The sequence below is a fragment of the Paecilomyces variotii genome (assembly GCF_004022145.1).
Source record: "Paecilomyces variotii strain CBS 101075 chromosome Unknown C8Q69scaffold_1, whole genome shotgun sequence".
Taxonomy (NCBI): Eukaryota; Fungi; Ascomycota; class Eurotiomycetes; order Eurotiales; family Thermoascaceae; genus Paecilomyces; species Paecilomyces variotii.
The window spans coordinates 894616-916974 of NW_021167140.1; the positions used below are offsets into that span (position 1 = coordinate 894616).

The window sequence follows — 22359 nt, forward strand, 5'->3', positions numbered from 1 at the left end:
CTCACGGACTGCTTTGAACCTTTGGCCTGGTGTAATCGCAGTGTGTAGATAGATCGAGGGTGGCAGAATTGAAAGTAATCAGCTAGGACTTCGGATATCCTTCAAGAATAGAAACAGTGGTTGCCTGTGGAGAGAGCTTTATTTGTGTTCCTCCAACTTCACATCAGCTCATCTGTAACTTGATGGCCTCCCACGGACCTCACTCGACCGCCTGAACTGTCGCATGTTAACTTAGGACTCGGTCTCCCCTTCTGACTTTCTTCGAAAACTGATCTACAACCCACAGGGGAAGAAGTCTGCAACAGTCTACGTCTCTACATAGTTGATACAGACAACAAACATATTACAGCATATTCCTAGAAGTCCCCATACCTTACGAAATACATATCTCGAGGTACTCAACGTCCCAAGCCTTATCATAATACCATCGATACTGACCTTCCTCATGCATAGCCCTCGCTTTAATATAACATAATTTCCACAAAAATGGCCAAAAAGAAGCATGAAGTTTCATCAGACCCTAACTTCGCGGACCCTGAGTTCATTCCTTCGAATGACGCGACAAAGAAAGCTAGAACTGCGAAACGCAAAACTCCAGCACGGAAGAAGGGTCGTCCTAGAAAGACGACGAAAACGAAAACGAAGGAAATTCTCAGATCAGAGGGTATAAAAGCCAGGAAAGATGTGAAATCCAAGAACCAGGAAATAGAAAAGCTGGAGGATGAAGTCCGAGTATTGCGAGCCGCTTTACGGGAGAAATCAACTGACGAACATGCCATCGATGACAAGGCAATACAGAACAAATTCGAAGATATCATCACTGGTGCTTACAGCTGGACTCGAAATTACTCATGTGATTGTCCAGTGTCTGAACAAGTAGTAGGACATCTGAAGGAATACGCATTGCTTTCAAACCCAGAATGGCTGAATTGCCGCGAAGAAGACCTAGTTGAAATGGCTCGCCTTCCGTTCGGCTCCAATATTTTTCTGAACGCTTTGCTCATGAGATTCCTCTACGAAAGTGTTATTTTCAACCCATTTGCTGCCCCGTCTAAGAGCCTCATCCAGGGAAGAGCTATATTGGAAGATAACTACACGCCCGGGCCGCCCAAGTTCTCCATGATGCTCCAACAACTCGCAGGACAATTCAGAAATAGTGAGATATGAGATACCTGCATTAGTATCCCAGGAGGTTAACTAACACACATAAGGCGACAGTTATGGAGCAGCGAAGTGGGTTTCCCATACGCTCAAAATGATCTATCCATCACAAGCCGGGTCCTTAGATTACCAGAGAACATTGCGTTCGCAGAAGTTCTACATAGATAGCGCCCATGGATTCTTTTCCAGCTTGGGCGACTGTCTGATTCGAAAAGACATAGATGTTAGCAAATCGAAGGCAGAGTTGATTTCGCTACTCAAGAAGGCAGACGAGCTCCGCATTGACATCTGGAAGCAATCTTTTGACATCCGTCCCCATCTCCTTGGCTCAATAAAACTTGGGGAAGGCTTTCAGCCAGATTCAAATATCATGCAAGCCCATTGCTCCGTCCCGCAAGATCTAGCTCCAGGAGCGCGCTTGTGGATGGCCGTCACCCCCGCTGTGGCTGCGTACTGGCTCAATAGCGTTGGTGAGGAACAGAGTAAGGTCTGGGCCAAAGCTGTGGTTTGGGCTGGCAATCCCAACGAAGTGGAAATGGTCGAAGACTCGGATGAAAGGCCAGACGAGATATCAATTATAGATATCGACCAGGATAGGCTCGAGACGAAGGGGGAGTCGGCCACAGACCCGAAGAAGAACCAGCCGACTGCTACTCTTCCTGAAGTAAAAATGGAAAGCATCGAGTCTTCTGATAGCTCTACAGTCCCCAAAATGGAAGATGGGCCAGAGCCAGTATCGAAAGGATTTATGGAGGGACTCGTCGACAAATCAGTGAAGCTGGAATCCGAAGACCCCATACAAGTAATAGTCGATCTCAAGGCATAGATCAGGGGCTATCTCGTCCGCTCATGGAGGTAAAGACCGAAAGCACCTTTTTGCATGGAAAATTGCCGCGCGGGCGACACGATGCCACTCTCTCAAATCACTTCAACCTTCAAGCATTCCATTCCAACTTTGTTAGCAAGTCAAGACAAGCTCAGACTGCACGGGATGTTTTCTTGCAAATACCTTTCCTGCACTTAGGGACTTCCAAGATCTGGATCCTTCTTTTTCTTATCTTGCTTTTGATATTCTTATGGAAGGGCCCTTGTATCTAGACTGAAAATTGGAGGTAGAAAATATTAGCCTGCTGGGCCTTTATTACAAGAAAGCGTTAGGAAATAATAGATAAACAACTTCAGAAAAACTTCCTTAGGATACTTAAGGTCCACTTTAGATGGAAATACAGTGTACATGGACGTAGATAGACAGGTGGCATTGCATTAGACAATTCATTACTTTTCTTGAAGCGTGCTTGAATCACAGAAAGCACACGTCGTAGTGCAAGGTAAGTATACATTGATGGATACACTATCTCAGGAGCCTGTCCATAAGACCATGTATGACCATGTATGACCATGTCGTAGACGCCCTTTCTCGTTTAATTGGTTCTCATATTCCCACAAGAGGACACCCGGCTCTATATACCGTTGAATGGCTGGTCCACCAAGGTTATAGCCTGTGAAGAATCGTCGAGCCATCTCTCATCTATCCTCCCTATTGTCTTCGTCGGTCGAGCAGATTCAATGCAGACCCTTTTTCAAGGACGCAAATGCAACGCCCGTAAAAGGCGCGATTACCATATACCCAGAATCTCCCTCATCATGAGAGCCAAGGCAGCTATATGACGATTTGCGTAGGAATGAGAACGTCTGGTCATGATTCGTCAATGTTGCGAGATATCATTACAACCTGCAAAGCACTTTTCGCCTGGGCCTCGTGCAATTAAGCTCCACCAAGAATACCCGATATTCTCAAAGCCACGTCCAGAATTGAAAGTTGTTCATCCGAGCCGTCAACGAGCCGCTTATCCATTTCTGAAAAGACCATGACGATTTTGTTCTTCTGGATGTCGGGAATAGCATCATTGAAGACTATCCGGCGGTACAACTGGGACTAGTCAGCAAAAATCCAACAGCATCAAACGAAATATTAATATACATACCTGAGTGAGAAGCTGTGTGGCACTCCACCCGTCAGCCACAATATCTGTGACAACAGCAGCGACTGCTTCGTATGCAGATCCCATCTTCTTGGGCTGCATGGCCTGCGTCAACCTGTCGAGGACACCCTCAGGGACGACCCCAGCGATTTCTTCCACCATTCTGACAGTAATGAGTTCCGATGATCCCGCATCTACCATCTCTGCGTCCTCATCCCCATCCTTCTTACCAGAGCCGCCGGTGTGCCCAACCAGTCTAGCAGCACTCTGCAAATACGTAATTGCTCTTCGAAGATCACCCTCACTGCATTGGAGCAACTTCTCAACAACCCCATCTTCGAGATTGAGCTTCTCCGCGTTGGCGATTTCAGTCAATCTGTCACCTGCAGCGCCACCATCAAGCGCCTTGAACCGGAACTTGCTACATCGACTAGCGAGCGGCTCAATAATTCGCGTCACGTAGTTACATATCAGACAAAATCGCGTAATGCGACTGTACGTTTCCATTGTTCGACGGAGCGCCGATTGTGCATCTTGGGTCATGCTGTCCGCTTCATCCAAAATGATAAGCTTAAATGGAGGGCAGGGGTATTGTTTGAGGTACTCTTCGTCGATTCCTGCGGGATGTGATAGTTGCGTTCGTGCGAAATCTTTGATCTTTTCTCGTACGATGCCGATTCCACGTTCATCCGAGGCGTTCAGCTCGAGGATACGCGTTCGATATAGGATGGGTCCGAAGAGCGATTTCGCGAGGGCAAGGATCGTAGATGTTTTACCAGTTCCGGGAGGACCGTAGAAGAGCATGTGTGGAAGCTGCAGCACTTAGTACGGCTATAAATTATGACTTCAGATGAGGTAATAGGGTACATTTGAAGCTTGCAACGTTCTCTGAAGTATTTTTGTTGTATGATCCTGTGCCGCGACATCATCTAGAGATTTTGGCCGGCTGTTGAGGAATATCCAAGTCAGTACGCCCTAGACATCGACAAGACGAATATTCTCTTCATATGTAAGATAGAACTTACTATTTCTCAACCCAAGGCTGTAAACGCGACTGATCCTCCTTGTCTCCAGGCTTGTGCTTCGCGCTGCCCGCCGCCGCCGCCGCAGCTGCAGCCCGAGCCTTGTTATTGAAGAAATTAGATGCCATTGCCACGAACCCAGTCTTCTTCAAATCTCGCGAAAATAGAAGACGAAACAAGGAAGTCTTAAGCTAGGCGGATTTTGGAGCGACGTACCCTGGAGTAATGTCGCGCAAGCTCGAAGCCGAGAAGTTCTCCGCAAGACGCGTCTACACGTGATACGCGAAACCACTTTACGCCAACGCCAAGAGGATGGCCTACGAAGTACCTACTCTAGAAACAATATGGGATTCATTGACACCTTGAATAATGAGACCACTCATCTACTACATTTCTATCCTATGAATAACTAGAATCATACAAATGGGACAAATGAGACAAATGTTTCACCAAAGGCTGTGGAATATTACTAGCACACAATGGTATCAAAACATGCTTTTCGCTAAGCATGAAGAAGACATTAGTTATTACTGGCATGGAGTTTATAGTTCGTCCTTCCTCGCCTGTCGTTCTGCAGCTTCTGCATCTTCATACATCCTCTTCTTCGGATTTCGAGGCATCTCTTCTTGTCGTTTCCTCTCCTCAGGCGAGATGTCATCGACATTCGTCTCCTCCTTCTCTTCTGCTTGCTTTTGGCTATCCTCAACCATCTGGCCGACTTGCTCAACGACACTATCAGGGTTTGAGGGCGTTGCAAAAGCAGTGCCTTGTTCCCAAATAGCCTCTCCATTTCCAACGCTGGCTGTGACATATTGTCCCTGGCCAGAACCAACAGTGGGTATCGCCATGGGCGAACTACTGCTTATCGCAGCAGATGAAGAGAGCTGAGCCCCGGCACTAGATGCGCCAACAGCTCCCAGAAGCGTTAACGTAAGCCTGTAAAATAGCTTGATTGGAAGCCATAGGATCCACCATAGCGGACCATATAATAACCGCCGAAAGACGAGCCAAGTAATTGTGCCGATCAGGATGTAAAATGCAGTCTCGAGGTACCACGTGTCGGATTTCTGAGACCGAAGGAGAGAGTTCACGAGAGTTCTTGAGGAAGAGAGCAAAGTATCGAGATTAGTGTATGATTCCGACAGAGATGATAGAGCAGCAGTCGATTGTTCTATCATCAAACCGTTAGCAGGTACTCAACTCAACACCATTTTAAGGAACGTACCTAATGTTTGCTGTGCGAATTGACTTCTCGACAACTCAGTCTGCATCAGCTGATATGTTCTCCTTAATGCTAATGTAACATCGCTCGAGGCATTCACAACCAGGTCATCCTGCGTAAGTTTCTCCGTCGGCTTCTTACGCCCTTCAGCATCACGCGGCTTCGCTAATAAGAGTTCCCTCTCCTTCCGCTGTGCAGCCTCCGCATTTCGCTTCGCTTGTAACTGAGCAGCTCGGAACTCTCCTCTTGTCCTGTGCAAGGGCCAGTAATATTAGCACTGCTGCGCAAAACACCTCTCCAAGATCAAGAGACATGGCCATACCTCTTAAGATCCTCATCCAGCCTCTTAGTCATAGCGACCACCCTCTCCCTCTCCGCCTCTTTATCTCCAACATCAACTCCCTTCCTTTTAGTCGGGGCAGACTCCAGCGCATCCACGTCAACCTTCAATAACTCCAGCTCTTCCTCCGTCACCTTCAGTCGAGCATGTATTTCCGCCCCAAGCTCCAGACGAGCCTCATCTCCTTGTCCAATAGCAGCAGTGAAATTCCGTAAGCGATTGATGAGAGGATGAACCTGGCTGACCGCAGCTGAGAGCTCTTTGAGCTGTGTTTGTAGAGCGAATACAGAAGCCATGATGTGTGAGCTGTACTGTACGACGCATACGACCTTCTGTCGCAGAAAGGAAGTGTATGAAATGGTATAGCTGCTCTTCCTAAATAAGTATTATAAACAGTTCTCTCTCGTCAACGGGGTAGAAAAGACCCATCAAGGATCGAACAAGTCGTAATCGCAGACACGCACTGCGGAGTTGGCCTTAACTAAACAGCGTCATCGGTCTCGGAGCTGTAAAAATACACGTATTGTTTCAGGCCAGTTACGTGTTTGCATCTCCGACAAACATCCCAATCCGCATCTCGAAAAGTTTCCCGGAGGACCGCGCGAACTCCCGCGGAGAGATAGCGACGGTCGAGATTATTCCTACGAGGTTGGATTGTTTGGTTTCCTCTGTCTTTTTCTTCGTCAGCTGGATAGCGTGTGCACGCATTGCGACTTGGGAGTGTACTTTCCTCCAGACCAAATATTCTACTGAGGTGGACTACGAGGTAAATATGCACCACTCCTCAATCAGGCCTTCATACATCGATTGGCACCACGAACACATCTGAAATTAGACGAATTGGCATATACAATTCTAACAAGCATTCTCAGGTTCTTAAGAAAGTCCCCATAACCACCATATCGATCCCACCAACCAACAATCAACCATCACAATGACCATCCCACTCCAAACGATCACCTCGTTCCGCACGACCTTTTCCCCCTTCTCCCCTCTCTCCCGGCCGTGCCGTCTCCTCCTCGCTCTGATTCAGAATCCCACTACCGCTCCCGCCAGCAGCGCCTCACACATCGACATCAAAGTGAAACAGCTGCCGCGAAACTCGACGCAGCTGCCCGAGATGACGGTAGGCTTCAAGGGCGGAAAGGAGATCAAGCTCGAGGTCGGAAAGCGCAAGTTGAAGGTGGGGGATGTGATTGAGGAGATCGCCCGTGTCGCGAGAGGTGTGGAGAGAGAGGAGAGTCTGAAGGGCTGAGTAGGTCAATTGTGACTCTCTTTGAAGCTACAGTTCCTCTTCTTTTGTGTTGGGTTTGAATATGGCGTCTAGGATGTTCAAGCGCTGTTGATTTTCGAGAGAGAAGGGACCTATATATGGCAGTGAGTGTATGAGGAAGCCGATACCATGCGCAGAAGAAGACGGTGAGAACAAGGGTCTCGAGATGAAACTCCTGGGTTCCAACGATGAAGATGAAATATGTGGCTAAATCAAGGTATCGCGGATAGGATGATACCATATTAAACACAACATACCATGTCCTACAATATTTGTACTATACGTTCAAGCATCATGAATAAAAGATTACTCCAAAAAACCCATAAAGACGCATTTTTGACGGCAATTTCATCGACAATCATGCTCTTCCAATGATTATCATTCCCCGCACCAATTACAACGCTAGACCAATGTGACTTACCTATTTCTTTCTACAGTGAAAGGAAACTCGGTCCAAATACATATGGCCAATGACCAATTACGGTATATCTTTTTTCCACCTCCGTTCTCCCCAAGTTCCCGAGCCCTATAACTCGTACTCATATATGTACTATGGAGAACAATATAGACGAAATACAGATTACGAAAGAGCTAGGCTTCTTGGATAATCAGAAATGGGTATTGCTTTTTTAGAGTTTGCAAAACTTCGAAATGTTTTAGACGGCAGCACCAGAGATGAAGAACCACTTGTCAACGCTGCCATCAATAGGGGCCGGGGCAAGGTTCTCGCCCTTGGGGATGCTGGCAAGCTTGCTCTGGTCAACACGGTCGGGAGAGCTCTCGTTGGTGACGTTGGCCCTGTTGTAGAAATTAGCATGATGACGATGATTGTTTTGGCTATCAATAAGCAACTTACAGGCTGATCTCGCCGCGGGGGGTCTTGCCAGTGATGAGTTTCTCCCAAGCATCGGCGCATTCGCGGATGACCTCAGTGGCATACCTGGAAACATAGCCGTTAGTCTTGTAATGGAGGTGAAATGAAGACATGGTAAGACGAACTTCTTGTTCTTGCACTCGCCGGAGAAGGCGAACTGGTTCTCGGGCTTTCCGTCGGGAATCTTGTAGATACGGAACCACTCGTTGGTGGCACGGAGCAGACCGGGGAGGTGACGCTCGACGTCCTCAACGTCGTTCAGCTTGGGAGCAAGAGGGTCGTTGATATCGATGACGATGATCTTCCAGTCGGTCTCCTCCTCGTCCAGAAGGGCCATGACACCGAGGACCTTGACCTGCTTGACCTGACCGGTGTAGCCAACCAACTCACCGATCTCACAGACGTCCAATGGGTCGTTGTCACCCTTGGCCTTGGTCTCAGGGTGAACAACGTTGGGGTCTTCCCAGGTCTATCAAGAAATAGCATCAGTATCAGACATTACAGGATTTATTGTATGTCGAAAAAAATTAACAAGGAAGAAGAAAAACAAAAGTGACCGCGGGGCACTTACGCGAGGGAAGGCACCGTAGTTCCACAGGTAACCCTTGTGGGGGAAGCAGTTACGAACGTAACGAAGCTTGCCCTTCTTGGTGTCCTGCTTGATAGGGTTGAGGAACTCCTCCTTGGAGATCTAGACCGAGTTATTAGCACCCATATTCGACTCCGGGAAAACATCGGACACCGATGCATCGTCCATGGCGGGAGAATCGTGTCGGGGCAATCCGTACCTCCTGCTTGGCGTTGGTCCAGCGAGGGATCTCGACAATCATGTTGAGGACAGTCTGCTGCTCGTTGGCATAGAGAGGGATGTCGTGGAAGGGCGAGACTGGGACTCCATCCTTCTCGATGTAGACACGGTAGTCCAGCGTGTGCGGCTGGCCAACCTTGCGGACGGTGTACGACATTTTGGGTGATTCTGACGACGCGAAGTGTCTCGACAGAAGAGCAGCGCGGTTACGAGTTGAAGAGAGAGAGAAGGAGGGAGAGAGGGGAGAAGAGGAGGAGAGGGAGGGGGAGGGGCGAGCGGTGGGCGTGGTGGGGGGAGCCAGCGTTGCTGATGTGCGAGCGAAGGCGGTGGACACGCAGCGGGAGGACAACCAACACGGTCGGGTCAAGGGAGCTCGTCGCAAAGCCAATGCCAATCGTATCGAGCCAGAGCTGGCAGCGGCGGACATGTGGAGGAATGGGATGGGGGATCAAGAAAGCAAAGCAAGCAAAGCAAAGCAAGCGAAGCTCTCCTCTATAAGACGGTCTCTACTCCTGGTTCGGCCGGCTGGTGTCAGGTCTGGCGGTTCTCGATGTTCCCGAGGTCCCTGGGAAGCTCTTGATGCCGTTGCTTTGCTTATGAGTCCCGACTGGGTGCGCTTTTTTTTTCCTCTTTTTCTTTGAGTCTCTCGGTCTCTCCACCGGTCAATGCAAAGTGCCGTGATTCTTGTTCCGTACCAAGGTTCAGAGTAATAGTCAGATACAGTTGGCAGTCACTTTCTCCGGTTTACCGTCGATCCGAGCTGGGATGCATCGGTACTGTAGCTCTTCGGTGAACGGAAGAAAAGAAACAGCACTAGAAGCCCCGATGGCTTGGCGTCCCACAAAGCTTCAACGGCAGTGGCTGTCTCCTGGCGCATTCATTATTGTTCTGGTAGGGAGCAGACTGGTCAAAAATAATTAATGGCGGAATTAATATCTCGCAACACGCATGAATTGGAAGTAGATATCCTTGTTTCTCTAATGATTAATATGTAGCCGTTTATATCCCTCATCATATGATAAATGCTAGATACATCATAATCGCACCTTTCATGAAAGCTTGACTGGGGCTATTTTCAGATACTAGATTTGTTATACCATTTCCGTCTAAACCACCATCCATTCTCTGTCAGCGAGATGATCTAGGCAAGCGCATGTCGCCCAAGTCTGATCCTTGCTTCACCAGGTTGGAAGAATCCAACCACACTGCCGTCTTCATCTTCATCAACCGACTATCGGCGTACCGCATATACCTTCCCGAACCTGCCTGGACCGATGCACCCCCAATATATTCTCTGTTGTGAGATTCCACAAAGGGGCCACCCACAATTCCATCGAGGCTATCTATACCAGGTCTTATTCGGTGTTTGATTTGCATGAGGGAGCCGCTTTGGTGTGCATGCTTGAATTTAATCCGAGTTCGTCCAAGTCACAGATGGAAAGAGTTTCACCAGAACAATATCCAGAGCTCTAAAATGCTACCATATATCACCGAAAGATGATTCTGCTTGATAGATAGGAGGACAAGATAGGAATAATTCCAGAATGGTTGTCGCTTGTGCGGTTGTCTTCCATTCAGTCTTAGGCCCTCTGAAGGCTTGCAAGGAGACTCTTCTTTCTGGCTCAGCTCTTTGGGCCATAAGATTACTGACTTCGGCAGCTTTGGTCCGGTATTCAGTCATCCAATGGCCGAAGTCGTGCAGAATGCGTCTTCTGGGCCCAAGACATAATGGCTCATCAGTCAACTAACCTTCGTTACTCAAGTTGCATGATTTGTAGACTAACCAGTTGAGGTATTAGTGTTAATACACACTAGAAAACACATGTGAAATACGTACCTTCAGAATACATAACTTGATTTCTAGGACTGGCCGAGCTAGTCAATGATGTGATAGTCTAACCAGGACAGAGAGTGTGGAACTCTTGTCATGTAGTTTGTGGTACCTTCTGCTGTACTTCTGGGCTCGATGAAAGTTTGTAGATTCAGGACAGAGGCGGATCCCACGACGAAATGTAAACCAATAGATATATAGAAACGTTATATAGCAATGGTTTTTAGGGAAGTAGATAAGTCCTACTATATCACCAGTATCTAGCTAGATTCTTTGTACGCTTAGGAAGTAGTTGACTAAGTATGGAACTTGATGACTTGGATGAGTGGGTGCTTGTGGGTCCAAGAGAGCACCGGATAGAGTTCACGACGAAGGCCAATATATACCTAGGTAGACAGGCCACCAGAAGCGCGGGAAAATGAATATGTTTCCGCAATCACTGGTGACGATGGTTAATGCTTCTGGTGATAAGTCCGGGGAAGCCTGGGGCTTGGCGTGTCGGCCCGAGGAAAATCCGCCGATCACCAATACGCCTGACACGGAGGCACGACGCTGCTAGATCGATCATCGTCGCTGTCGATTATCACCGTTTTGCTGTCAGCTGTAACCAGACCAGCTATTGTGGCCTTGAGCGTTTCATCTCTTCGTTTTTTTCCTAGTCTTCACCCATGACCCCTCTATGACAACTCCAGATGCCTTCCGAGATGCAGAATACATCGCTGACGTCTCGAACGTACCGAACGAAAGCGACGGTCCTGACCATGGTCTCATCAGTCAACAAGCAAATGCAGCCCGTCATGAGGCTACAAAGAAAGCGCAGGCAACAGCGAAGGTGGCCTTCATCGACCGCTTGCTGCGCGATCTCGATATCATGATCTATTGCGAGCTTTCCGCTCTATACTATATGGAGTGGGTCTATCCATCTGCGCTTAAATGTACGAGCATATGCCTTTGCTGATAAGATCATCTTTCGTCATATAGTTGTTCTATCATTTTGTTCGCCGTTCGCGCCATTGTTCAGCTTATCTTCTTCACTCCCAAAGCACCTCCCTTTGAGCCAACGAGGAACCAGCCGTTCGTTGGAGCCATATTCATCAGCAACCTATTCTGCATTTTAGTACACCTGCTCTCTGCACGACCTGAGGCTGGCGAATCGACTAGGGGCTATTTACATGGGGGGCTGTTCATCGACTTCATCGGCCAGAAGGGTCCTGTGTACAAATTACGACTCGTGGCATTCGATTTTCTAGTCATCGCATTGCATATTCTCATGCTTGGTCTCATATTAGAGCGTGTGAAAACAGCATCTAAAAGAGCGACGCAGCGGCAACCCAGGAGGAGTCAGGATCATGATGCGGAGGAGAGAGGGGTGTTACGACGTGACGATGTAGAAGACCCCGCGGAATCGCCTGCAGAATCACCCAACGACTATGAGCCCAGTCCTGGTGGTACACGCTATGGTACAGCTGATAGTCCAGAAAGGGCACAACTACTAGCGGACCCTGCTGAAGGTCCTTATAGCGAGCAGCTGAAAGACAATCATCCTTTGGATGCTTTCATGTCTGGAGAAGCGGTGATCATGGATATGAGCGTTTTCAGTACCATCTTGGACCAATGGCGTTACACTCCAGCCTTGATGTATGCACGGGCATCTGGGAACGCGCCTTACACTGAGTCGACTAGATTCCTTGGAGAAAGATTCGGCCTCGAAGTCGGGTCGGATGGGCGCGTTGCGCGGGTGTACGGGTAACTATTGTTTTTACTTTTTTATTTTTGGGACTCTCGCATACACGGCGTTTAAAATGGAGGGAATACTCACGGATGTTTGTACATGCAATCTAACCTTCTCTACGTTCGTCTCTTCGGATTATGCAGATGAATGGCCAATTGGACGGCTAATAAACGAGCACCTCTCGAGGCAGCTATCTCGTTGTGTGCATTCAATACTGATCAAGCCAGGAAGAAGTGGCTATGTAGGCCGGAAAGCACGTTAGATCTGGTTATAGAGGATCGCAGCCCCTGGGGTTGATAGGCATGACTGGTCATTATATTGTACAGGTTTCACCTCATCCTAGAAAAAAAGCACCACGTCCCGGACCACTTTCTATGAAACCGGGGTCTTCGTGTCATCTTCTCCACCTTCATTCTTGGGCTTGATTCTCCGGTCTAAGATCTCGTCTACGATACCCATTTCGAGGGCTTCGTTTGCACCCATGAAGTAGTCACGCTCCATCAGCTTCTCGATCTCGTCGAGCGACAGCTCTTTCTTTCCTGTCAAGTGTCGTTTGTAAATCTTATTCAGTTGGCTCCTAACCCGAAGGATTTCCTTTGCGTGGATTGCGATATCGCTCGCCTGTCCGAAGTATCCGCCCGATGGCTGGTGAATCATAATCGAGGAGTGAGGAAGACAGTATCGCTTTCCAGGATGGCCACCGCAGAGGAGAAGAGAACCCATCGATGCGGCCTGTCCGACGCAGATAGTACTAACGGGAGAAGCAATGTAGGTCATTGTGTCGTAAATCGCGAGTCCTACAGCCAGCAGCCAGCCGTCAGTTATCCGAATCATTGTAGCCACGGGCGATAGGAGTTGTACGAACCAGCTGTCACAGAGCCTCCAGGCGAGTTGATGTACAAGTGAATCGGTTTCTCGGGATTATCAGCTTCCAAGAACAGGAGCTGCGCTACGATCGAGGCGGAAAGCGTCTCGTCGACTTGGCCATTGAGACAGATTATGCGCTCCTGAAGACGCCGAGAAGTCAGGTCTCTTCATCGAGTACGATAATGTGCCAAGATTCAGCTGTACTCACCTTCAACAGACGCGAAAAGATATCATCTGGTACGAGTCAGCATTGCTTCGACTCCTACTTCGATACTGAAATGAAAAGAGTCCGGTCGGGACGCGTACATGTGTGCCAGCCACCTCCCTAAAAGAGACCAGTCAGTGATTTATTCATCAGCTATCGAGCGAGGATAGAGCTCTTAAACCTACCACTGTCTCAGTAACGAACGGCGTGGGTGTCCAGCCCCGCGGCGGAAGAACGCTGGATAGCGACGGCACGCAGCTCGAGAAGGTTCGCGACAACCCTGGCTGGAGGAGACTCCGGCGAGCGACGCCTGCTAGGCTCTGGAGTGGTCTAATTGTATTCATGCTGATGTGCTCCAGAGCTGAATTGCTGCTCAGGCAACGGACTGTGTAGAAGTGAACCAGCTACTGTCTCGTTTGGGGTCTCTGGAGTGCTCTCCGAGGCTGCCAAGACTCCCGGTCTCGGAGATTTGTGTAGGGAGCTCCCGTTTAGGTAGTTAGCTTGCTCTTTCCATGATCACTACAACAACTTTCTTATTTCTTTAAGTATGGAACCTGTGCGCTTCCATATCTGCCCTTTCAATACTCAGGAAGTATCTCTGCAGTATCCCCTCCAAACCAAAAGCCGTCTTGCCGAGGATTATACCATGTAAAATATAACACACGGCCTAAGTAGGTACATACTTTGCACCCAAATCGTCTGACGGAAAATCAACACCGATATCGTATTTACTGAAATCGACATACTAAACAGTTTATCTCAGGGGATTTCTTGAAGATGTCGTCCGATTTATCGGAATGTACATTTCCACAAACGGCAAAGAAGCCGCAAACGTCCCGTGACACCTCGCGTGGTTTATAATGACCTCATACTCTGCCCATCAATAGATTGTAAAACCAATCCGTGAAACAGTCAATTTAACAAACCACAGATTCGCGAAAGAACAATTGAATTATGAGTTACACGTTCAGGAAGACCCACTGGCCTCCACAGGCGATTGATCCTGCGGTCAAGCATCTCATAGAGCGCTATTATACATTGGCTGATTTCAATGGTCCTGACGCTGGCGATGTATTAGCAGATGAAGTCTTCACAGAGACTGGAACGATGATAGGCCCTACTCAGAAGTTTTGCGGTTCCGAAGGTGGTCGTTCATCTTTTCGTTCTTGTATTCTCCTATACTCCGTGAATATCAAGTGAACGTCACTATTAAGTCGATAAACTGACGAGCTCCAGAGATTAGAACATCCCTTAAAGGGCCCGTCAGTCCTGTTATTTCGCGACGACATGAGATTCTCAGAGTCTACATTGGCGACGACAAAGGATATGATCTCATGCTGATTGGGACCAATATGGCCACCTTGAAAAGTGGATACGAAATCATTGGAGATTTTGCAGCGAGATTTCTCATTGATGATGAGAGTGTAAGAAAGGGAGCTCCACGTCTGAAGCTCTCGCAGGTCTACACGGTAAGTTGTTGCAAAGGTGTATTGTAAGGAACCAAGTTGGCTGATTATTTGATATTTTAGGATACTGCACCAATGGCTGCAGCCATGAAAAATGATTGATAAATTTGTATCGCAGAACTTTGGATTGGGAGCTGTCTTACTGAAGCTCTGCATCTTTTCTGTATTCGTGAAGGAGACGAGGGAATATCCATTGTTACTAGAGTCTCTTGTAATTGCTGCTAAGAGGCGGACAAGGGGCGCCAGATCTAGTGGCTAATGGGTAAGTCTCTGGATTGGATGTGCTCAGTGGAGATTTGATGGTATCAAATATGGCCTTGTACAGTAGCTAGTTGGCAAAGCTCGACAAAGGTCAATGCGTGCGTGATTTCACCTTCTGGTACTAGTATGAACTACACATACGAGGCTGAATGTTCCTCGACCCACACGACAAATATCAAACTCTCCATGCACACAGTAGATCATCCGGCTCCAATTGGACAATAACATACATTTTTCTGTGGTGGCCTTATTTGGGGGCTAAAGCCCCGCAATGGTTAGTATTGGTGAGGCCCCCAGTCAGTTACTACTACTAGCAGGGCTGAAAGATTTAACCTATCCACAAATGGCTGTTTCCCTATCTCTCACAGATATTTGTCCAACGATATTTTCCTGTTAACGCAGCCAAGACCGGAAACCTAATCACGGCAACAAGCCTCAGGTGGTCTGACAATGCAGTGTTCGATTAGACCCTCAAGGAAGTAAGGCCTGGCCCTGTTGGATCCTAGGGAAAGCATTTCATGCGGTCATATAACCATGAAACGGGTATCTGAGAACTGTCAGGGATCCAGCCCTCGGGGGGAGATGCGGGGTATTTAAAGGTCGTAAATTGCGGCCCTGAGGTTAGCTCCCATATACAATTATCGTGTCTGTTCTCTCATATTGCGTATATTTCTTACTCCTTATATTAACCGATATATAACACACATAGTACAATGCATGCTCAAAAACCAGTTCTCGTCTTCATCCCCGGTGCCTGGCACACGCCAGAATATTTCACCGATGTCATCAACAAACTGAAGGTCCATGAGTATGAAACGCATGCTTTACTACTACCTTCAGTTGGGGGAGCGGGCATTGTCACCGCCACAGATGATGCAGCTTTTATTCGGAAAACTACTACTTCGTTGGTCAACGAGGGCAAGGACGTTCTAATGGTTATGCACTCATACGGCGGAATCCCCGGTACTGAAAGTACAAAAGGCCTTCTCAAGAAGGAAAGAGAAATCGAAGGGAAGAAGGGTGGAATAGTGGGCTTGGTTTACATGACTGCATTCTTACTCCCAGAAGGACAGTCGGTGGGTTCTTTCCTGGGGGGCTATGAGAACTGGATCATATTCAATGTAAACCATATCAGACAACTACCAGTGACGGTAAAACATCGGGGAAAGAGTACTAACGGGCATTTAGGGAAATCAAACGACACTCGACCGTGCGCCTGAAATCATGTACAACGACCTCCCTGTGGAGATTGGCGAAGCCTATGCCAAAAGAACGCTCCACCACTCTGCAGCAAGCTTCGATACACCTTTGACATATCCAGCGTACAAATACCTTCCGACTACCTACCTCCTCTGCAAGCAAGACATGGCTATCCCCTTTGCTGGACAGCAGGCTATGGCTTCAATTGCTGGTGAGGCAGCCACAAAACATATATGCAACGCTGCTCATTCTCCTATGCTCAGCATGCCGGATACGGTTGTGAGTGTGATTCGGGAAGCCGCCGGTGAAATTATTACTGCCAATGGGCAATTATAGTAGTCTTCTCTTGAGCTCTCGAATGAGATATGTTATTAGAGATCCTAGGGAATATGAAGATAAATACACACATAGCAGTGATCTCCAATATTAACTGATTCCGCAGAAGAAGCGTTAAGGACTCTTCGAACGATAACATGCCCAGTGATGAATACCTGAAGTAGTATATGCAAGAAAGTCAAGAACGAGGTATGATTATTCGTGTTATTCACAATTATGCACAAAGAGAATAGATACAAGTTTCATCATTGAGTTCTCATGGTTGCTCCAGCTCTGTGACTTTATGTCCGTAGATGGCTAGCGCGATATCGGCTGCTTTAGCCAACTCTGCGGCGAAGCTCTCATCTTCCCTCATCTTCCCTGAAGGCTTAACGCTAGCACAATAAAAAAAAAGCCACAGAGGACATGGGATGCCCAAATCGACATCTCTCTTACGCCGCATGGCGGTTACAGGTCTTTCGTCGAATTTTCCTACCGGCGTCTGAGATCCCAAATTCGACATACAACTTCCGGCGGAATCTCTCGAGCTCAATTCATCTCCGAAGCGACGCGCGACAGCAGAACGCGCCACCATCGCATGGAAAAAGCAATGGTGTGAACGATGACAACCTCTTAGGACACGACCAGCAGGGTTCGCTATCTAATACTGAAAATGCCGCGCTTCGTCCATCCCAATCACTTCCTCAATCCCCGCTTCTGACGAAGCTCCGAGACCCGTCACAGAAGAAACGAAAGAGAGATCCCACGACAGAAGACGTTGATAGATTGCGGCGGAATCCGTGGGCAGTTGCTTTAGCTTCACCACCACGATACTGTATCGCAACTGGCACTAGACTGCCGAAGGCTTTTCTGGGAGACTATGGACTTTTGCGCCCAAATGAGGAGAGCGAGAGTCTCTGGTTCATGCCAGTTAGTCTTCTGAAGGATGAGCTGAAAGCTGTGGCCGCAAAAAACCAGACCTCTTCCGGAGGCACAGGCCCCGAAGAACAAAAAAATCCTGTTACGGCATCGAAGCTCGATCCTCTACGTATGCCGTCCGTCCGGATAGTCGATCGCTTTCATCTACTTAAGGAAGCCACGAGACAGTTCCTTGTTGATCGTCTATCTAGAAGGAGGAAGTCTGCTGTCAGCAACATCATTCCTTTTCGATGGAGACATCCACACGGTCCACTGAACAGTCGGTCTGAGAAGAACCTGGTCTGGCGCGAGGATATGCCAGAGTTCGTGCTGGCACATATGAGAAAGGAGGCAGTGAAGGAGCTGGGAAGAGTCTGCAGACATAATTTGAATATCAACACAGCTGATGGTGTCTGGACTGCCTTTGGCCTTTCAGATAGCTCAGAGACGGCGTTAGTTGAAGGTATGAAGCAGCTACCAGATTTTGAGAATATGGAGTGGGGAGGGGTATTAGTCTTGGGACCTGGTAATGGGGAGGAACACTCGAATAATGCTCAGCCAGCTCGAGAACCTGGCTCATTTGCGTCACCTTTCCCTGACTATATCACTCTGCCACAGCGCGGAAAGAAGGTACCCGTTTTCGATCTGTCGGTACTCCTGAGCAAAGAGAACCTGGATGAGTTGAGGAGACTTCATCCTAGGTTCCGGGAGAGTGCACTTTTTTTCCGGCCTGGTGGAACTACTCCCGTAGAGCCAATGCTGATGTTGTGGAAACTGAAAGGATACGTTATGTACGATAACCAGCACCCGAGCCGGGACTGATGTCTGCCACTGTACATTAAGAATTGACAGCAACTTTTCATTGAATAATGTATTCTAGATCACGAAGCTGCCAGTATCGGGTATATGTGAAATGGAAGCGGAGATCTATGTGTAGCTCTAGTCTCTTTATGTCTTGTGACCGAGGAGGAGCGACGATTCAGCAGCGTGAGCCATTCCAGATCCGCAGAAATGCAAAGATATGTTGCACCAATGGGAAATCATTTATTTACCTGCCAGGAGATCCGACAGTGCGTCAACGTAAGCTAGGGGACGGCATTCACCTGTCAAGATGTCGTCCTTGGTGCTGACGCCGGTCAAGACTCCCAGCGTACCGCCCAGCTTACCCTCAATTCCAAATCGAATGTCCGTATTGACGCGGTCTCCGACCATGCATGTGCGTTTCCGGTCAAATTTGAATTTGCCCTCAATTGCATCCATCATAGCCTGGCTAGGCTTTCCAAGTGCCACTGGCTCTTTGCCCAGCATCATGATAAGGGGCGCGCTGATAGATCCAGCGCCTGGGAACAGAGTACCGGTATTAGGTAAGGTGCTGTCAATGTTGGTCGCGAGGAAGACAGCTCCACGGCGTATGTAGTGATAGGCCAACGCCAACTTCAGATAGTTGACGTGGAAATCCAGTCCAGCCAGCACGACTCCCACTTCAGGGTCGATGAGGGATGAGTCACCGGCAGCGATCAGTTTATAGTCTTCGGGCTTAAACTCGCGGTTATAGGCAGGATCAGTGCCACCGATGTAAGGAATATTTTCCGATGCGAGCTCCTGCTCGATACCAGTTTCGCCTAGGACAAACACTTTGCGCTTGTTTTCGGGGAGCTGAAGGATACGGGAGATGTATATCGCTGAACTGTATGAAGAGGAGAAGATGTCTTCCTGTTACAGCAGTTAGTTTGATTGACAGTATCCTGAGATTAAAGGTCGAACGCACCACAGTGCTTGGAATTTGGAGACCGTCCAGTTTCTTCTTATAGTCTTTCCGCGACTTCGTGCTGTTGTTTGTAACGAAGACAACCCGCTTGCCTGGTATAGAGAGTCAATTGGTGCCTTTTCCGCTCTCTCGAATGTACCCCACCTTTGCTTCTCAACATATTTAGTGTCTCAGCGGTACCGGGGAAGACATGATCACCAGACCACAGGACACCTATTTGAAACACATCCTCTCAGTATACAATTTCCCATAGAAATGTCGGAATCATTGAACACCAGCGGCCTAAGGTGAACGGACCATCACAGTCGAAGAGGAAGACCTATACAAAATGACCTCAGGAATTAGCCAATTGCAGGGCATATGAGAGATTAAACGACGACTAGATAGAACAATGGAGAGGACTTTCGTGCAGCACTTCCGGTCATAGTCTAGAGGGTAATACCCACATCGAAGCGATCCAGGAAGTCCTTGATGCCCTCTGTATTTCCGGTCAGATAGCGTGGTGTGATAGCACTCATTTTGTCAGAAGCAGTATCAATTGTTGGACGCGACTGAAATAGAATATGCAACTAGAGCCAGTACCACAAAACAAACTAAAAAGTAAAGATTCCTGCGGTGGTCTATACAAAATACAACAACCGGCTGTCTATTTTAGCTATCGCGACATCGCCTGATGTCAGTTGCCGCGGGGAGCACAAGATTCTGCCCCGATTTCATCCCGATCTGGCCGAGCGGTGAGCGAGGGGCAAGAAGAAGATAGCGGGGCGAATAACTCGTGCTACGACCTCCTAGGTAGTTAACTATCACGAATTCGTAAATAGTACAGTGCTAGCTTTGGTCGTCCTGCGACTGGGCGTAGCTAATTAGGTTTTCTTAACCGAAAGGCTTAAACTACGAAGTAGAGTAGATCGGAGTATATCGGCTCACGTGGTCGAGAGCCAGCGATTGTCTACTCGATTCGAGCCTCAATACTTAATACACATATTCGACATATATTACCTACTTAACTAGAGTCTACCAAAAACCTATCCATGCAGGTCGAAGCCGCCTAATTTTGGAATATCTAGTACGCTCAGATTGTTTATCTCCGTGGGTGGTCATATATTGCCAAGGAAAAGGCATGCCAAGTACTCCCTAAGTAGGTACTGAGCCTCCGAGGAAGTACGGTAATCTAATTATCTTGGTCGAAAATGAGCTTAATGTTACATCCAGAAGACAGAGGCGCGCCGCTATGTACGCCACACGCTTGTTGATTTCCTTAGCGACTCGGATGTGCCCCTATTGATTTCCCCGATACCTGTCGCTTTGCATTTGCTCAGTGTATATACTCCGTAGTCTGCTATGTTGTGCGAACGTCGTTTTGCTTCCTCAGTTGCCCTTTAGATTCTGTACTATAGTCGCTCGTTTTTGCTTTACAAAATGATTGCAGCCACTTCCACTGTTCTACTTGGAACCCTCGCTAGCGTTGTCACTGCGCAAACCGTCGACATTTTTCTCCCCGAATATGGAAGATATTCGGACTCTTTGGTCGCTCAGAGTGTTGGAGAGGTATGGAAGTTCAGTAACTTCCTGAAATGGGCGCATCGCGCCGCAAGTGTCTCTGCTAACCATCCGACTGAAACATTCAGAATGCCGGTGTAACATCCTATCTCATTGAATGCGGTCCTCAAACTGTCACTTCGATATCCTGCTTCGCGCAGCCTACCGGAGTCGGTCGTGATGGCGAAACACCCCCTATCTGTACTGGCGATTCATCCTATAACACCTACACCAGAGGCTCTTGTGTCGCCGCAGGTGCGACTCTACTCGAGGGTCCCTCTACCATCGTTTTTATCAATCCTAGCGACAATGGCGTCTCGATCGACTGCTCAGTTGCGGGCACGGTGTCAGCTGTGTGGTAGGAATTCATACTTTAACCTCATCAATAACAAACTAGCTGATCTATATCTTCTATATAGCACGCAGACCTTCAGCGACCTTGGTCATGAGAAAGTCTGGGTTGATACCATTTCCGGCGAGGACTTTTCCTTCTACCACGTTCCGCTCACTACTGGCCTGACTGCAAATGGCCCTCTTCCAACACTCAATGCTGGTGGTCAAGCAAGCACAAGCAGCGCACCGCCAGTAACTTCTTCTGCTATCAGCCTTTCTCCGAAAATTACCGCATCAATGGCCGCTCCTAGCACGACGCCCAGCACGACGTCCAGTACCACGCCCAGTACTACGCCCAGCGCAAGCACCACGTCAAGCAATGCTGCAGTTGCAAGTAGCAGCTCATTCAGTCCGCTCAACAATACGACCTCGAATGCGACCAAACCGGCAACCAATGGTTCTTCCAACACAACTACCGTCACACCTATTGCTACCGAGGCCATCAGCGGAGCAACAGCCCTAACCCTGTGGGTGACGGGGGCTGCTGCCGCAGCCGTGGTCGCTGCTGCGGTTATAATCTGATCTGGCATTGACTTCTTGAAAAGGGCCTGAAGGAATCCGAAGATGGTAAGTTTGGACGTATACTAGATCTATCAATACTTTGATGATAGTGAAGATAGCAATTATATTGTGATGTCCTTAACATTCAATATACTAAGTAACGGTGGATCCGATTATCTGCTTGCTGGTATATCACGTCATGAGACATAAAGAGCTGAGTCAAAAATTATGGGATAATGTATTCACGTAAAAAAGCAATCACGTCCTACATCAAAGTGACAGATCACCCTGGTCATTCCCTATCTAGAGAGCCTGGCGGAACTCGCCCACAAATCGTTCTTAACGAGCTCCACCCGTAGGGATAAATAGCCTGAACTTTCTAGAGATTCCAAGCACCAGGCAACTCCAGTTTGTCAGAAAAGTATATATCCAGTCCTTATAGAGACCTACACTTTCACTTTTCTGGACTCTGTCGGGTCCTTCACTTCTCTGCCCTTTTATAAAGGCACAGACACCAAAATATTACAAGAAAATATTAGTACCATGGTTGTACCTGTCTGTTATATCATTGCATATGAAGGACTCGACGAGATATATAATGCTGATTGATTCCTTGCAGCATTTGGGCTTCATCGATAATGATGGTTTATATATACTACAGCTTCGGCGCATTGAGTTAGC

General features: G+C 48.0%; 11 protein-coding genes across 11 annotated transcripts; 7 read left to right on the forward strand and 4 right to left on the reverse strand.

Moving 5' to 3' along the window:
* Positions 1–486: 486 nt before the first annotated feature.
* Positions 487–2187, forward strand: C8Q69DRAFT_494508 (hypothetical protein; the record flags this gene model as incomplete). Its single annotated transcript, XM_028632213.1, has 2 exons — positions 487–1156; positions 1212–2187. 2 exons carry the CDS (start codon positions 487–489, stop codon positions 1985–1987), a joined length of 1446 nt encoding a protein of 481 aa, XP_028488757.1. The 3' UTR covers positions 1988–2187.
* A 739-nt stretch (positions 2188–2926) lies between these two features.
* On the reverse strand, positions 2927–6023 carry C8Q69DRAFT_484142 (hypothetical protein; the record flags this gene model as incomplete). The annotated part of the gene is made up of 8 exons (XM_028631757.1): positions 2927–3091; positions 3147–3956; positions 4011–4089; positions 4169–4266; position 4382; positions 4760–5336; positions 5391–5638; positions 5710–6023. 8 exons carry the CDS (start codon positions 6021–6023, stop codon positions 2927–2929), a joined length of 2292 nt encoding a protein of 763 aa, XP_028488758.1.
* Positions 6024–6290: 267 nt separating this feature from the next.
* C8Q69DRAFT_449859 (39S ribosomal protein L53/MRP-L53-domain-containing protein) lies at positions 6291–7315 on the forward strand. The gene is made up of 2 exons (XM_028629398.1): positions 6291–6493; positions 6600–7315. The coding sequence occupies exon 2, from the start codon at positions 6662–6664 to the stop codon at positions 6980–6982; it is 321 nt and encodes a 106-aa protein (XP_028488759.1). The 5' UTR covers positions 6291–6493; positions 6600–6661; the 3' UTR covers positions 6983–7315.
* Positions 7316–7656: 341 nt separating this feature from the next.
* On the reverse strand, positions 7657–9109 carry C8Q69DRAFT_395899 (putative inorganic diphosphatase; the record flags this gene model as incomplete). Its single annotated transcript, XM_028627709.1, has 5 exons — positions 7657–7798; positions 7857–7940; positions 8000–8343; positions 8446–8565; positions 8663–9109. 5 exons carry the CDS (start codon positions 9107–9109, stop codon positions 7657–7659), a joined length of 1137 nt encoding a protein of 378 aa, XP_028488760.1.
* Positions 9110–10959: 1850 nt separating this feature from the next.
* Positions 10960–12263, forward strand: C8Q69DRAFT_425646 (hypothetical protein; the record flags this gene model as incomplete). Its single annotated transcript, XM_028628428.1, has 2 exons — positions 10960–11422; positions 11495–12263. Exons 1-2 carry the CDS (start codon positions 11193–11195, stop codon positions 12261–12263), a joined length of 999 nt encoding a protein of 332 aa, XP_028488761.1. The 5' UTR covers positions 10960–11192.
* A 177-nt stretch (positions 12264–12440) lies between these two features.
* On the reverse strand, positions 12441–13760 carry C8Q69DRAFT_11563 (putative Clp protease). Its single transcript, XM_028625156.1, has 5 exons — positions 13503–13760; positions 13419–13437; positions 13321–13346; positions 13111–13252; positions 12441–13042 (listed from the first exon to the last, which is right to left on the reverse strand). The coding sequence occupies exons 1-5, from the start codon at positions 13659–13661 to the stop codon at positions 12618–12620; spliced, it is 771 nt and encodes a 256-aa protein (XP_028488762.1). The 5' UTR covers positions 13662–13760; the 3' UTR covers positions 12441–12617.
* A 511-nt stretch (positions 13761–14271) lies between these two features.
* On the forward strand, positions 14272–14885 carry C8Q69DRAFT_502656 (hypothetical protein; the record flags this gene model as incomplete). The annotated part of the gene is made up of 3 exons (XM_028632411.1): positions 14272–14461; positions 14554–14786; positions 14847–14885. 3 exons carry the CDS (start codon positions 14272–14274, stop codon positions 14883–14885), a joined length of 462 nt encoding a protein of 153 aa, XP_028488763.1.
* Positions 14886–15665: 780 nt separating this feature from the next.
* Positions 15666–16826, forward strand: C8Q69DRAFT_449882 (Alpha/beta hydrolase fold-1). Its single transcript, XM_028629399.1, has 2 exons — positions 15666–16165; positions 16233–16826. Exons 1-2 carry the CDS (start codon positions 15758–15760, stop codon positions 16578–16580), a joined length of 756 nt encoding a protein of 251 aa, XP_028488764.1. The 5' UTR covers positions 15666–15757; the 3' UTR covers positions 16581–16826.
* A 9-nt stretch (positions 16827–16835) lies between these two features.
* Positions 16836–18443, forward strand: C8Q69DRAFT_11706 (hypothetical protein). The gene has a single exon (XM_028625167.1). The coding sequence runs from the start codon at positions 16986–16988 to the stop codon at positions 18297–18299; it is 1314 nt and encodes a 437-aa protein (XP_028488765.1). The 5' UTR covers positions 16836–16985; the 3' UTR covers positions 18300–18443.
* Positions 18444–18521: 78 nt separating this feature from the next.
* C8Q69DRAFT_396115 (HAD-like domain-containing protein) lies at positions 18522–19763 on the reverse strand (the record flags this gene model as incomplete). The annotated part of the gene is made up of 5 exons (XM_028627721.1): positions 18522–19190; positions 19246–19337; positions 19390–19458; positions 19543–19564; positions 19692–19763. The coding sequence occupies 5 exons, from the start codon at positions 19761–19763 to the stop codon at positions 18522–18524; spliced, it is 924 nt and encodes a 307-aa protein (XP_028488766.1).
* Positions 19764–20217: 454 nt separating this feature from the next.
* C8Q69DRAFT_449890 (hypothetical protein) lies at positions 20218–21912 on the forward strand. Its single transcript, XM_028629400.1, has 3 exons — positions 20218–20793; positions 20874–21142; positions 21204–21912. Exons 1-3 carry the CDS (start codon positions 20665–20667, stop codon positions 21697–21699), a joined length of 894 nt encoding a protein of 297 aa, XP_028488767.1. The 5' UTR covers positions 20218–20664; the 3' UTR covers positions 21700–21912.
* The last annotated feature ends 447 nt before the right edge of the window (positions 21913–22359 follow it).